Here is a 13,948-nt window from a genome sequence, read left to right as displayed (position 1 = left end):
CCATGGCCTCTGCTTCTCCAGCTCTACCAACCTCAGCTGCCTCTCATACTCTATCAGAATTCTGCCCATTCCTGCTTACTATCTCTGATGCCAGTAACTCCTTCCCTAAAGAGGTATGCAGTACCATCTCTTCCTCTCTCTTCCTCAAAATGCACATTTTCAACATCTGGTATTTATTTATTTGTTGCATTTGATTGCTGCTTTGCTGCTTTGACAAAAGGCACCGAAAGTGGTTTACAGTATTAAAAACCAACCAACCAGTTACATAAGGTTTATAAAGTATTGCTGTCTCAGGCCACTGATAGTCTTTTGAAGTGCTGAGGACAAGAGCTCCCAGACCTGGGCACCTCCTTTCTTGACTTCCTCTCAGTCCTCACAGGCTAGTGCTGGTCTCTATGGGAGCCGATGTTATGCTCTCCTCTGGCCTGGGAGCTTCCTTTCTTGTCTTGGTATATTCCTTCAACCCTCATTTCCCAATTGAAACCCACTTTTTGTATGCATGTATGTATGTATGTATGTATGTAATTACATTTGCACACATTCATCCCTCTCTACATGTTTCTCCCTCAGCTCCCTCCATTGTTTGCCTCACTGGAAATCACTTGTTTATGGTGCCAGGCGAGCATGTGAATGGGCAAAATGTCATTCTTGTAAAGACACACATTATTCTTATTATCCAGTCTGTGAGAAGGTACCTGTCCTCCTAACCCAGACCTTGTCATCTGCTAAGCTCTTGAATTTGGCCTGGGAAGTGGGAACTTCTGGTGAAGGCTTGGCTCTTCACCCTAGCAGCTGGCCAAGAGAACCAGAACCACCAACATCATCATCAAGGGAGGACAGCAATTCCATCTAGTCTGATCCTGTGGGGATTCTAACTGCTGTCAAGTCAGTTGTTTGTGGGAAGAGCTGTGTGGTAGGAGCAGCCCTGATGTCCTGACCTAGAGATTATCTGCTTCATTCTTGGATTGTTTGGGGGGCAGATATTTTGGGTCGTTAGGGGCCCCCTTGTTGAGAGAGAGCAGGAGCCCATGACCAGCCACTCCCTTGATCTGGAACCAGAGATCCCTCCACTGCTCAGCCCCATCCCTCAGAGCTCCGTGGCATACCTACGCGAGATTACTCCTGAGGACAACGGTATCCCAGAGTCCCAAAACCCAGTTCCAACGGGAGAACTACCAGCACCACCACCAGATTTTCAAGAGCAGCTTTGAGCTCAGGCCCAGCTGCATCAGCAATGGCGGACGGCTCAATTATTAATTATTATTTTTACATTTATATCCTGCTCTTCCTCCAAGGAGCCCAGAGCGGTGTACTACATTCTTGAGTTTCTCTTTCACAACAACCCTGTGAAGTAGGTTAGGCTGAGAGAGAAGTGATTGGCCCAGAGTCACCCAGCTAGTTTCATGGCTGAATGGGGATTTGAACTTGGGTCTTCCCGGTCCTAGTCCAGTACTCTAACCACTACACCACGCTGGCTCTCAATGGGCAGCTTGCAAACTGCGGAGGCAGAGGGGTCACCTTGGGATGAGGAGACAGAACTAAACAGCTGTTCGGGATGAGGCCGAGTAATACAAAGAGTGATGGATACTTCCTGTTTTTGTTTTTCTTAAGCACCTCAGTCTCAGCCATCTGCTGCTGGTGCAACAGTCCTGCTTGACTGTGCTCAACCAGCTGTTGCCTTGCTGCCTACTGTGACCTGCTCTGTATGTTTTCTGACATGGGTATGGCTTGCAATGTCATTGCTGAGGTGTTGCTAGGAAGTGCAATGCTAGAGAGTATTGGCTACTGGGGTGTCCCTGTAGAGCAGACACAGGACTTGGAATGAGGGATACAGTTCCTTTGCTCAAAGATGGAAGTGCTACACGTGAGGAGAGCTGGTCTGGTGGGAGCAAGCATGAATTATCCCCTTTGCTAAGCATGGTCCATCCTGGTTTACATTTGAATGGGAGACTACATGTGTGAGCATTGTCAGATATTCCCCTTAGGGGATGGAGCCACTCTGGGAAGAATGGTTGAATGGTTGCATAGAGAAGGTTCCAAGTTCCCTCCCTGGCATCTCCAGAAAGGGCTGAGACAGACTCCTGCCTCCAACATTGGAGATGTAATTGTTGGTCTTTGTAGACAGTACTGAGCTAGATGGACCAATGGTATATGGCAGCTTCTTACGTTTCCACCACCACAACCGTAAACAACTTTATTCAAATACATTTATAATAATCTGCCTTGAATACCTAAATGATGGAAAGGTGGTTTAGTTAAATCTGTTAACTAAAATAAATTTAATATTTATACTGTTCCACTGGTTTGCATGGTACCTTAGAGTTAAGCAAAGAAGGAGAAGTCCCTGCATCTAAGACATTTGCAATCTAAAACCTAAAAATTACACTCTGAAATTAAGTGTGAATCAGCCCTTCCTTAGAGGCTGTCTTTCTGCAGGATAGTGGATTTGTTCCCAAAACTCAAGAAGATGTCCATTACAATTGGATGTAAACATACGTGAAAAAATAGCTGAATGTACTGTAGATTAACAGTTTAATAATATTGTAAAGCTTTGTACACAAAAGCTTTTATAGTGCTCCAAGAAATAAGTTTCAAGATACTTACTGTTTTTGTTCCGTGATGTAGTGTAATTTCATGTGAGTCAGGAATCTTCTTGACAGGATCCTAAAAAAGATGATATCATTAAGAAAAATATTTGAGTACAAAGATAAAATGTGTTGCTCCAGCACACTAAAAGGAAGGAATATAATAAAATCTAGAAAAGGGTGGGGGATGAATCATCACTGAATATTTAAGCTGCTTTTCCACTTCTTCTCCTGGAAAGTTATTTTCCCCCTCCTTTTGTAAATAATGAGTGCCTCTTTTTTCTTTTTAGTGATAGTAGCAATTACACACAAGTATCAAAAAAGTGTCTGTAGGGTGTGGAGGAGATGCATGGATAGGAGAGCTGGTCTTTATAGTAGCAAGCATGACTTGTCCCCTTAGCTAAGCAGGGTCCACCCTGGTTGCATATGAATGGAAGACTAGAAGTGTGAACACTGTAAGATATTCCCCTTAGGGGATGGAGCCGCTCTAGGAAAAGCAGGCGGTTCCAAGTTCCCTCCCTGGCAGCATCTCCAAGATAGGGCTGAGAGAGAGACTCCTGCCCGCAACCTTGGAGAAGCCACTGCCAGTCTGTGTAGACAATACTGAACTAGATGGACCTATGGTTTGACTCAGTATATGGCAGTTTCCTATGTTCCTAGGACTAGTGCATGTTGCCTACTTCAACAAATCCAACAAAACAATTTGCAAGCTACAAAAAATAAATCAGTGTAGTTAAGGGGACAGATTCTCTGGCTTTCTTCTGCTAGAATTTTGGATTTTAAAACAATTGGTAAAAACCTTTTTGCTAGAATGTTTTACAACAGCCTAATTAACAATGCCAGCCATATGCAGCCAAATAAGAGACAAACACAATACACTGGTAGACTTAATTTGAAATCTGAGCATAAGCAGAGAACAGCCATTAGAGAAATGATGACTGATGATGACTAACCAACGTTTTATGTTGTTTTCCGTTGGAAGAGTTCAAATATCTGACAAATTGTGATTTATTTATTTATACATACAGACCGCCCCTTACAAAAGGATCAGGAAAAAACAAATGATTGGCCAGCACTTTCTATCATCTCATTTCCACCTCCATCTCCGGCTTGTGTAGAGAAGGCCCCAGAGCATTTCTCTGAAGCATAAGGCAAGTTTCACTTCTAGCACAAGTCACTGACAGGGGGCAATCATACACAATGTGAACAACATGGCTGAATCAGTAAAATATTAGGGGCAGGAGACAGAGAACAGACAAAGAAACCAAGCAGGATTCTGGGGGGGGGGGGGTAGGAAAAAGGGCAGAGCAAGGCAAAAGCAATGGAAGAATGAGTCAGCTGATTCAAGGAGCTCTAAAAAGGTGCTGTTGGCCAACCAGCCAGTAGCTTCTTTTTGCTTCCTTTTCCAAGGGCTGCTGACAGCCTGGAGCCAAAGACCAGAGAACCTCAAGTAGTCTCTGAAAAGCTTCCAGGCAGGGAAGGGCTAATGAGCAATTCCTGGCATACAGATAACAAGTGGCATCTGCAGTTACCACCTGCACGACATAAAATGTGCAAGTTTACTCTCAGAATTCCCACAGCAAGTTGCTGGAAATGCACGCTGGGGAGAGAACATGAGCTGTGCTGTCCAAGGGATTCCAGCGTTTTAAACAAAACTGTTTAATCAAAACAAAAATTAAAGATAACAACCTTCAGGGACATGCCTTGGCATAACATCTCTTAAAAATAGCCAAATATTTATGAAGAATCAATGTGACCCATTCCATTTTAGTAACTCTAAACTTCCTAAATTGTAGAATACACTATAAATATCTCAAAGCTGCAAAAGAATGCCTATATATGAACACAAATTGGTTGCAAGTAGAGATTCTCCACTGGTTTCATTCCAGAGAGCTAGGAACACCAGAGAAGAATATTTCACTCTCTCAAGGAAAACATTTAGGTAGCCTATTGCAAGGAGTGATGACTTCTGTGACATAAGATACTCTGCACTCCTTTGAGTGTTACCATAAGCCTGACTAATTGCTACAAGGAACTATTTATCTAACTTAGAACTTCACCACTTTGCTATGAATCCCATGACACAACCCCTGCTAACTGGGCAAAGAGGCACCTTTTACAATGGTGGCTCTCTTACATTTAGCAGAGGGAGATTAACTGTCCCTATTCAACCAAGTATAGCTTCCGTCTGATGGCTACTGATGGTGACTCCCCTTTGGGGGGGGAAATATAGTGATCTCTTTTGGAACATTATACCATCTTCTCATTCTTTTTGCTATGTAAACTGCTCCGAGAACACTTTTTGTTGAAAAAGCATGATATTACTATTCATTATTTATTATTACTATGAAGCTCCACATACTAGAATTTGAGATATATGAATATGATATATTTATATATTGCTTTTCAACAAAAGTTTCCAAAGCGGGGTGTGTGTGTGTGCGGCTCCCTGTCCCCAAAGGGCTCACAATCTAAAAAGAATCATAAGATAAGACACCAGCAACAGCCACTGTAGAGATGCTGTGCTGGGGATGGATAGGGCCAGTTGCTCTCCCTCTGCAGTGCTAATTAAAGAAATTCACCACTCTGTTAGCAGGGGATAATTTCAGATACTATGCAATCTCAGACACTATGCAATAATTTCAGACACTATGCAATTTCAGACACTATGCAACACTATGCAACTATGCAATATTTAAGAGAACGTCTTCTTCACTATGTGCCCCACCGCCCATTAAGGTCGCTTGAGGAGGTCTGTCTCCAGCTGCCGCCAACTTGTTTGGTGGCTACACAGAGACTGACCTTCTCAGCTGCTGCCCCAAGATTGTGGAATGCGAACCCTGCTGAGATACGAGCCTCCCCATCTCTGGCAATTTTTAAGAAACTTCTGAAAACATCTCTCTTCAACCAAGCTTTCTCAGCTTTTTAAAACTTGTTTTTAAATTGTTTGGCTATTTAATTGGTGTTTTATGATGTTTTAATTGTTAATTATTTTATGCAGTTTTACAATTTCTGTTTTAATTGTTAATTTATTTTAATGGTGTTTTAATGTAAACCACCCTGAGCCTTTCGGAAGGGCGGTATAAAAATTTAAATAAATAAATAAATAAGTTTAATTCTCCTAGGTGTACCCATCACTAATCCCATGCATGGCAGCTTTCGTGAGAATTCAGGATAGTGACGGGATGGCCAGGAGGGGGGGAAATGTGGTGGCGGCAGCAGCCAGCCAGTTGGCTGGCAGGGAAACAAAACGCCAGCGAGCAGTGGTGCAGCCGGTGGGTGGGGGGAAGAGGGCGGCCAGTCGGGAAGAAAATGGCAGCAACGGTGGCAGGCAGGTGGGCGAAGCTAGGGTGGCAATGGTGGCGGAGGCTGGCCTAGCAAGGAAATGGCAGCGGAGGCAGACAGGGAAGAAAGGCGGCGCAAACTAGGGGGCAGCAACTAGTTAGTGGTTGAAACTGAGGGTTTTTGGAAATGGCGGGAAGGAGAAGCGGCAGTGGGTGGGGAGGAGAAGCCCAGCCGCCGAGGCAGAACAAACTGGGAGGGTGGGGGTGGGAACCAACTGGGGCTGAAGAGGGAGAGGGTTATGAACAACTAGGTCAGTTAGTATACTATATTGCGTATGAAATTGTTTTTACTTAAGTACACCTCCGTCTGCACACTCGTACCATGTCCAGTCATGAAACACCAGCTTAGTAAAGGGAAGAAGAGAGAGGAAGGGAGCTTATCACCTACCTTGGGTCATCCTGCCCTGGAAGATGGTGAGTAGAACTTGTTGTAAGTACCAGAAACTTCCTCCCTGTTTTGCTGAGGCGCTCTCTCTCTCTCTCTCTCTCTCTCTCTCTCTCTCTCTGGTAGCCCCATTGCTGCAGGCCTCTGTTGGTGGCCGAGCGGCAGCCTCCAGGAGGACCCAGAGTGCTGACTCTGCAGTTTCTGCTGGGCCTTGCGTCACTGCCTGAGCTGGCAGGATAAAAGAGCACGATGCCCTGGCAGTGAGCTTGCTGCCAGCGGGGTCACCCCTTCGAGAACTGCGAGGGCTCTACTCTGCTTGCTGGGAGTACAGTTTTAGCTTTTTAGTTATGTGCCTGTGAGGATATGAACCTGGGGAAATCTGGGGGTGCTTCAATTAGTGTGGCTACTGGTAGGGGAAGGTATGGTGTGGGGGCTTGTTTACACCAGGAGAGGAGAAGGAAGAGTGGCTCAACATCTTATTCCTGTCCCTTCTTCTGGCAGTTCCCATAACAGGAGGGTTCCTGGCTGCCTTACCAGCTTGTCCTTTGGCCTGCTGGTGCTGCTGTTTAATGCCAGATCAGTCCAGAATAAAATATCATCCACAATTTAAATGAGAAGGGGCCAATCTGGTTTGTATTACAGAGACCTGGGATGGGGAGCTGTATCCTCAGCTTTCCTGGGGATCCTCCACTTGGCTTGCTGTGATGATTGATAATGTAGACAATAATAATAAATACATTTATGATTTCAAATGTTTAAAAGCTCTTCGCATACAACTTGTGATTGCCGCAAGTCCATGACGTCACGGGCTGGCAATGATCTCTAAACTGCGCAAGCGAGCCTCACAGTTGCTTAAAGATGAATGGATGGGGCCAGCATCTCTCCTGCTCCCACCCCACCACCACCGGGGGAGTGGGGAAGAAGGGAAAAGGACTGCTCCACCACCACCACGCACAGCCACCCCTCGGCCGCTCTAAGACTTTTTTTTTAAAGTGGAGTTTGGGGGGGCCTCGCGGGGGGGGGCTCTCAGCTGGGTGGTCCGGGTGCCCAAATTACCTTGGTTACCCCTGCACACTGCACTAGATCTTATGACCCAGCAGCTTTCATTAGTCATGTTGTACTTCCACATAATAAACACTGATCTGCCTAATTTCTTTCCAGACCCATAAATTAGATTTAATTTGCTTGTTATGCATGCACTCCTAAAAAAAATTGTTTTCAGTCTGCACTACAGATCTCCAGTGTTTTATATAAAGTATATAATTATACTTTATAGAACAGAACAGAACTTTATTACTGTCATAGACCAATATACAAGAAATACAAACAATGCATCGTGTAAATACAATTTAAAAAGAAGAGAGAAATATATAAACTACTTATGAAATGCATTGCTAAAGATCAGATCGAGTTTTGCAGATTATAAAACAAAACCTGGCCACTATATTAATAATTTTTTCATCTGGGTTATACTTTAATTAAAACTGCTAAGCACTCTTTCCAACTTTATCAGGCAAAGCTGATGCTTGACCACAAATAAAGCTTTTCACTAAAATTCATCGCTGTCTGGAAAACAAAATAATCAAGCTGTGCTTAAGCACAGGAACAGGGATGGGGCAAATGGTCAAAGTATTAAAATTCGCTCTTAGCTAAGAGAGCATGAGGCACAACCATAAGACAGTTATGAGCGTAACCACAGGCAACAGCTAAGCCAAAGAGGCAGATATGAAGATGCAGTTAAACTTTTGCTTCATAATGCATCATGAGATTTTGTGCTTGATACTCCCTGATTCCCTGGTCCCTGCTAGTCAAGAAACAAAACAAAATCTTTGCAAGTGATGTCAACAAATTAGAGTAGGGAAATTTATCTCCTCACACACTTTTACCACTTATAAATAAGTTAGGCCACGAGGCATTGGACTAGTTCCCCTAAACAACATATGGGTAGTAAGTCTGGGTCTCAGATATACTACCTCAGACAGGAGGAGAGAGCTTCCATGACAGCACGCCCTACACACGAACATATTCCTTGCACTGATATCCATAATTTTGCTTGCCATGGTCATCATGGCAAGAGCTCACACAGTCTCTGGTGAGCTACTTTCCACTTTTGCACTCTTGGAGCTGTGGTAGAAACGGCCCCACACCTTGACATGTCCCGTGGTTTGGAGGAGGCCAGGATTCATTTTGGTGTTGCAATGCCAAGGTGTTCCGGGCATCCTGAAAGTACAGTGCAAAAAACAAGTTCCAGCCTTTCCCCTCAGAGCTGGAAAGGGAGAGTGAGGGCTTCTCAAAATATTTCAGGATCTTCTCCAACCCTGGTCTGGAGGCCAGTGGCTCTGAGGATAAAGGAGACAGTGCACCACTCCATGAAGCCACTCTAAATATCAGGCCCCCAATGCCACCACTGCCAGAACTGCTTGAACCCACCATTCCCACAGAGGCTCCACCACCGTCTGAACTCACCATTCCTGCAGAGACCCTGCTAATGCCCGAATCCAGTGCCATCTGAGCCTGCCACTCCTGCAGAAGTTCTGCTACCCACAGACACCATTGCCCCTGTAGAAACCTCTGAGGAGATGCACAATCCTGCAGCCCCTGGGAAGCAGCAATCTAGAACCTCCTACCTCACCCACAAGCCCCCAGGAGAGGAGACATTGTACCCTTACAGAGATCCAGCAAAGGGAGGAGTACACAATAGCCTCTCGGGGCTTGCCCCTTGATGGGTCTCCTCAAAAGGAGGGGGAAGCCTGTGCCATGGTGTCCTCTTGGGCAAAGTATTCCTAGGCAGGGCAGAAAAGGATGTGGCTTCAGACTACAAGTACCCTCACTTCAGCCCTAGCCCTTGCTGGCTCAACAACTCTCCCAGAGAGACTAACCCAGCCCATAGTTCTTTGGTTTCTGCCTTGCCTTGGTTCCTTGCCTTGTGACCTCACTCTGGGAGAACTGGTTTTGTGGTAGCAAGCATGACTTGTCCCCTCAGCTAAGCAGGGTCTGCCCTGGTTGCATTTGAATGGGACACTAGTAATGTGAGCACTGTAAGATATTCCCCTCAGGGAAGAGCATCTAGTTTCCAAGTTCCCTCCCTGGCAGCATCTCCAAGATAGGGCTGAGAGAGATTCCTGCCTGCAGCCGTGGAGAAGCTGCTGCCAGTCTGTGAAGACAATACTGAGCTAGATAGACCAATGGTCTGACTCAGTATATGGCAGCTTCCTATGTTCCTTGCCTAAATCCTGCCTCCCTGCTCTGGTTCCCTGTGTGGTGGTGGTCTGATTGCCGCTGTTGCTACACAGCCCTGTTCCCTCCAGGGTGCTCAGGTCTGGCTGCAGAAATGGACAACATGGTTCTACACTTGTCGAGCCCTCCACAGAGCCAAAGAAGCTCTAGCCTCCCCTCTGAGATGAACGGGGGGGTGTGGGCACTTGGTTTGCCTCTCTGCTTCCCCCACCCCGAGTGCACAACTGTGAAGACTATGCCCTGCCCTCCCTGTCTCTCCACTCCAAACTAAGAGCTGTGGGAAGAGATCAGCACAACCTTAAGGGTGTCTCCTTGGAAGTAAGTTCCTTCTCGTCAAAAACTAATCAAAACTGTCCATTTAGTTTCAGTTTAGTTCATCACGTAAGATATCAGAACTAAACAAAATGATTGAAATAGCAAATTCAAGAAACTTTTGTTAGGCATTTTGGAACCCTAAGAAAAGTCACAACATGTCTAACTTGCTACCGGAAGGAAGGAAATTTTCATATGGAGAGTGCACAGCTGGTTCCAATCCCACTGCCTGAATGTTTTGATTACTAATTCTCCCATGCTACCCATAAATTGTCCTCAGTACATTAATATGTAAGCCATGATATTAACCACCATATAAGAGCATTTTTATGTAATGGGATATGACAATAACTTGCTAAGCGACTTACAGTATGTCTGTGCAGAGGAAAGAAGTTATGTGTGTGTGAGGGCCAAGCTTCACACCCAACTCTTCTTTGCTAAGTTAGGTATATTAAGACATCAATTGTTGTGGATTGTAACTGTAATCTCTCCCACACAACAATGTGCAATTTCATAATATAACCTGGATAGGTTTCCTCTGCAATGTAGCACATAAGGAAGATGGTCTATTGCAGTGTTCTTCACTGTAAGGTTTGGGGGCCAGTGGTGACCCACATCAACCCTAAAAATCATGAACCAGGTTGGGGAGGGAAGGATGCAAGTCGGCCAGCTGGTTAAGGATGAAATCTGGGGTGAAAACGCCTTGGAGAAGTGGCAGAAGTGAGGGGTAATTGTTTAGGAAAATTGACTACAGCATTAAGATTGGACCAGTCAGAGGTACACAGGAAGCTGCCTTACACCATGCCAGACCATTGGTCCATCTAGCTCAGTATTGCCTACTACACTGACTGGCAGCAGCTCTCCAAGGTTTCAGGCAGGAGTCTTTCCCAAATCTATCTGAAGCTGCCAGGGAGTGAACGGAACAGAAGACCTTAGGAACATAGGAAGCTGCCATGTACTGAGTTAGACCATTGGTCTATCTAGCTCAGTATTGTCTTCACAGACTGGTAGCAGCTTTTCCGAAGTTGCAGGCAGTATGCTTTGGTAGTTTGTTGGTTCAATTAAAAAAAAAATCTTGTCCTATCTTGGAGAAGCCAAGGAAGGAACTTGAAACCTTCTGCTCTTCCCAGAGAACATTTTTATTTTCCTCCATTCCCTGAGGGGAAAATCTTACAGTGCTCACACTTCTAGTCTCCCATTCATAGTTAGGTATATTAGGACATCAGGGTGAGAGGAGAGCTGGTTGGGTGAGAGGAGAGCTGGTCTTGTGGTAGCAAGCATGACTTGTCCCTTTAGCTAAGCACAGTCCACCCTGGTTGCATATGAAAAGGAGACTAGAAGTGTGAGCACTGTAAGATATTCCCCTCAGGGGATGGAGCCGCTCTGGGAATAGCAGAAGGCTCCAAGTTCCCTCCCTGGCATCTCCAAGATAGGGCTGAGAGAGAGACTCCTGCCTGCAACCTTGGAGAAGCTGCTACCAGTCTGTGAAGACAATACTGAGCTAGATAGACCAATGGTCTGACTCAGTATATGGCAGCTTCCTATGTTCCTATATGCAATCAGGGCGGAGCCTGCTTAGCTTAGGGGACATGTCATGCTTGCTACGCTCTACCACTGAGCTACAGCTCCATCCTCTAGCAGTGGTTCCCAACCTTTTTTGAACAAATGTACCCTTTCTGTTGCAAAGCTTCAGCTCAAGCACCCCATAGAGATGTTTAGGGTGAGTGCACACACAGATTTAAGTGTTACAGTTTTGAGACAGACTACTCCAGTCACTCGCTCACATCCATACTAAGTTCCTCATGAGCAGCCTTATTGAAATTAATGGGATAAGAAAGCTTTCAATTGGAGTACTCATGAGTGTGAATTTGATGAAGCCTGTCAGGCAGGCTGAGGGGAGAGGTATGCTGAGCTTCAGCATGTAGCCACCCAATCAGGAGCAGAGGAAGGTCTTCACTAGTGTTTCCTCTAACAGGGATGTTGTTGACTACAACTCCCATAATCCCAAGCAAAAGCCATTGCAGTCGGGGATTCTGGGAGCTGTAGTCAACAGCATCTGGGAATTCCTGTTAGAGGGAACACTGGTCTTCACTCTCCTCCCTCCCCTCCTGCAGCAGACACAATACTGAGGATATGTCTGCTTCAAGTCAGCAATCCCCAGATGTGGAACCAATAGCATGGCTGCAGCACAGGAAAGCAGGAGTGCTCCAAGTACCCTCTGGGAGCCCTTCACATACCCCTAAGGGCACGAGTACCCTCTGCTGAAAACCCTTGCCCTAAGGGGAATATCTTACAGCAGACAGTGCTCACACGTCACCCATCTAAATGCAGACTAAGGTGAAGCCTGCTTAGCAAAGGGGATAATTCATGCTTGCTACCACAAGACCAGCTTTCCACCTCCAACAACTGCTGCTCCCTGGGCCCAACCTACCCCCTCTATTCACTTCCCCTCTCACCAGTCTCTGGGTCTCCTCCCATTGTCACACTGTATTTGTGTGCATCCCACATCCGAAGATGATTTCTCAAGAGGGTACTTCAGAGAGCTGCTACACTTAACCAATTAATCAGTGACATTAAATTGATAAAAAGTCTTTTGATCAATTACAAAGATGGACTCCAGCTTTAAAAAAAAGTTAATACAAGTATTTATCAAAACTGTAGGTGGCAGTGCTATTTTAGAAGAGTCATCCCGCTTTCATACTGGAGAGAATGCCTTTCTAAAATGATGCCAGCCATGACACAGATCCATCATGTAAAAAAACAAAATGTGATTTTTTACTATACTTTTATGCACAGATTGAATCAATGGGTTTTTAAAAAACCAACACAACCTCCTGGCATTAATAAGCTTTCATTAATCAGACGAAAGCCCTAGAATTTAGACCCTAATTATTTAATAGGAAACCAGGGCAGGTGGAGATAGATGGACCCAGCAACCAACTTCCTTTTCTGAGCTCTACTTCTTCTGTCTCAGGAAGAAGAATGCCTCTTGCTGGTTCAACATGATACATCTTAAAGAAACATGGCACACTTTACTCCACTGCTGTCTGAATGTCAGAGTGGTTTAGAAGGGAAGAGAAGGAACTATAGACCATTGGCCCAAAGCCTAACCATGGTCAAACAGTTACTGTTTCTAGGGTGTCCAGAAGTAACAGCCTAAGTTGTTAGCTGTTCAGAGGGAAAAGGCAATATTTTTAGATAGCTACAGATCTTGTTTACTAGGTGAACATAAAGTTATTTATTGAGTTTTAATGGACAAATATCTATTTTACAACTACTACTGTATCTGAGGGGAAATCCAGCTTTGCAAACAACAACAAACGTTTCTATTTATGGCCTACTTAGGTGGTCTTTCTATGTTAGGGTTAAGATACACTAGGGAAATTCCCTGTCAAAGTTAATGAAAAAGAATCAGTGACTGGGAAAAGTTCAGATTTGGGTCATGATATGAATACAAATCAAACATCCAAAACACATGAAACATCCTAAACACTAAGGATGGAGAGAGGCCTCTCACATCTTAACTGTTCTTTACGCAGCATCGAGGAGAAACTCAAGTATGTAGTACACCGCTCTGGGCTCGCTGGAGGAAGAGCGGGATATAAATGTAAAAAATTAATAAAATAATATTGGTTGACAGAACAGCCATCCATGCAGACAGTCTGCTCCTGATTCAGCCAGAGTATTGCCAAGTATGTGGGGGGGGAGGATTTCTGCTGCTCTCTCCTGCCCCCATAAGTGCTCTTTGCCTCCCAAAAATATGCCCCTGAGGGTTGTGCAGCCCTTGGGGCCATATTCCTGGAAGGCAAAGAGCACTTACAAGGGCAGGGGAGAGCAGTGAAAATCCCTCCCCCTGACTGCATGCTCTGAGTTTGGCAACATTCTGGAGAAAGCAGGAGCAGCTTCTTTGTGTGGGGTTGCAGCTCTGCTGCTAGCCTCTTCCTTCTCTCCTTGTTAAGTTATTTGTGGGAATACAGACATTTATCCTTTTATTTACTGTTTTATAAAAAGTCTTATATCCTGCTAAATCCTTTGAAAAGGAGCTCCAAGCATCTAAAACCGATAGTATATAATAAAATCAGCAA

General features: G+C 44.9%; 1 protein-coding gene across 2 annotated transcripts in view; it reads right to left on the bottom strand.

Moving 5' to 3' along the window:
• Positions 1 to 13,948, bottom strand: part of WDR70 (WD repeat domain 70) — a 165,377-nt gene that overhangs the window by 133,711 nt on the left and 17,718 nt on the right. For both annotated transcript variants that reach the window (XM_053298644.1, XM_053298643.1), the window contains exon 6: positions 2,605 to 2,664. In XM_053298644.1, coding sequence (XP_053154619.1) covers positions 2,605 to 2,664 — 60 coding nt within the window. The remainder of the gene's footprint in view (positions 1 to 2,604; positions 2,665 to 13,948) is intronic.

The sequence above is a fragment of the Hemicordylus capensis genome, chromosome 2 (genome assembly GCF_027244095.1).
Source record: "Hemicordylus capensis ecotype Gifberg chromosome 2, rHemCap1.1.pri, whole genome shotgun sequence".
NCBI classification, from domain to species: Eukaryota; Metazoa; Chordata; class Lepidosauria; order Squamata; family Cordylidae; genus Hemicordylus; species Hemicordylus capensis.
The sequence above is the reverse complement of the archived record's forward strand: the minus strand, read 5'-3'. Positions and strand labels throughout refer to the sequence as shown.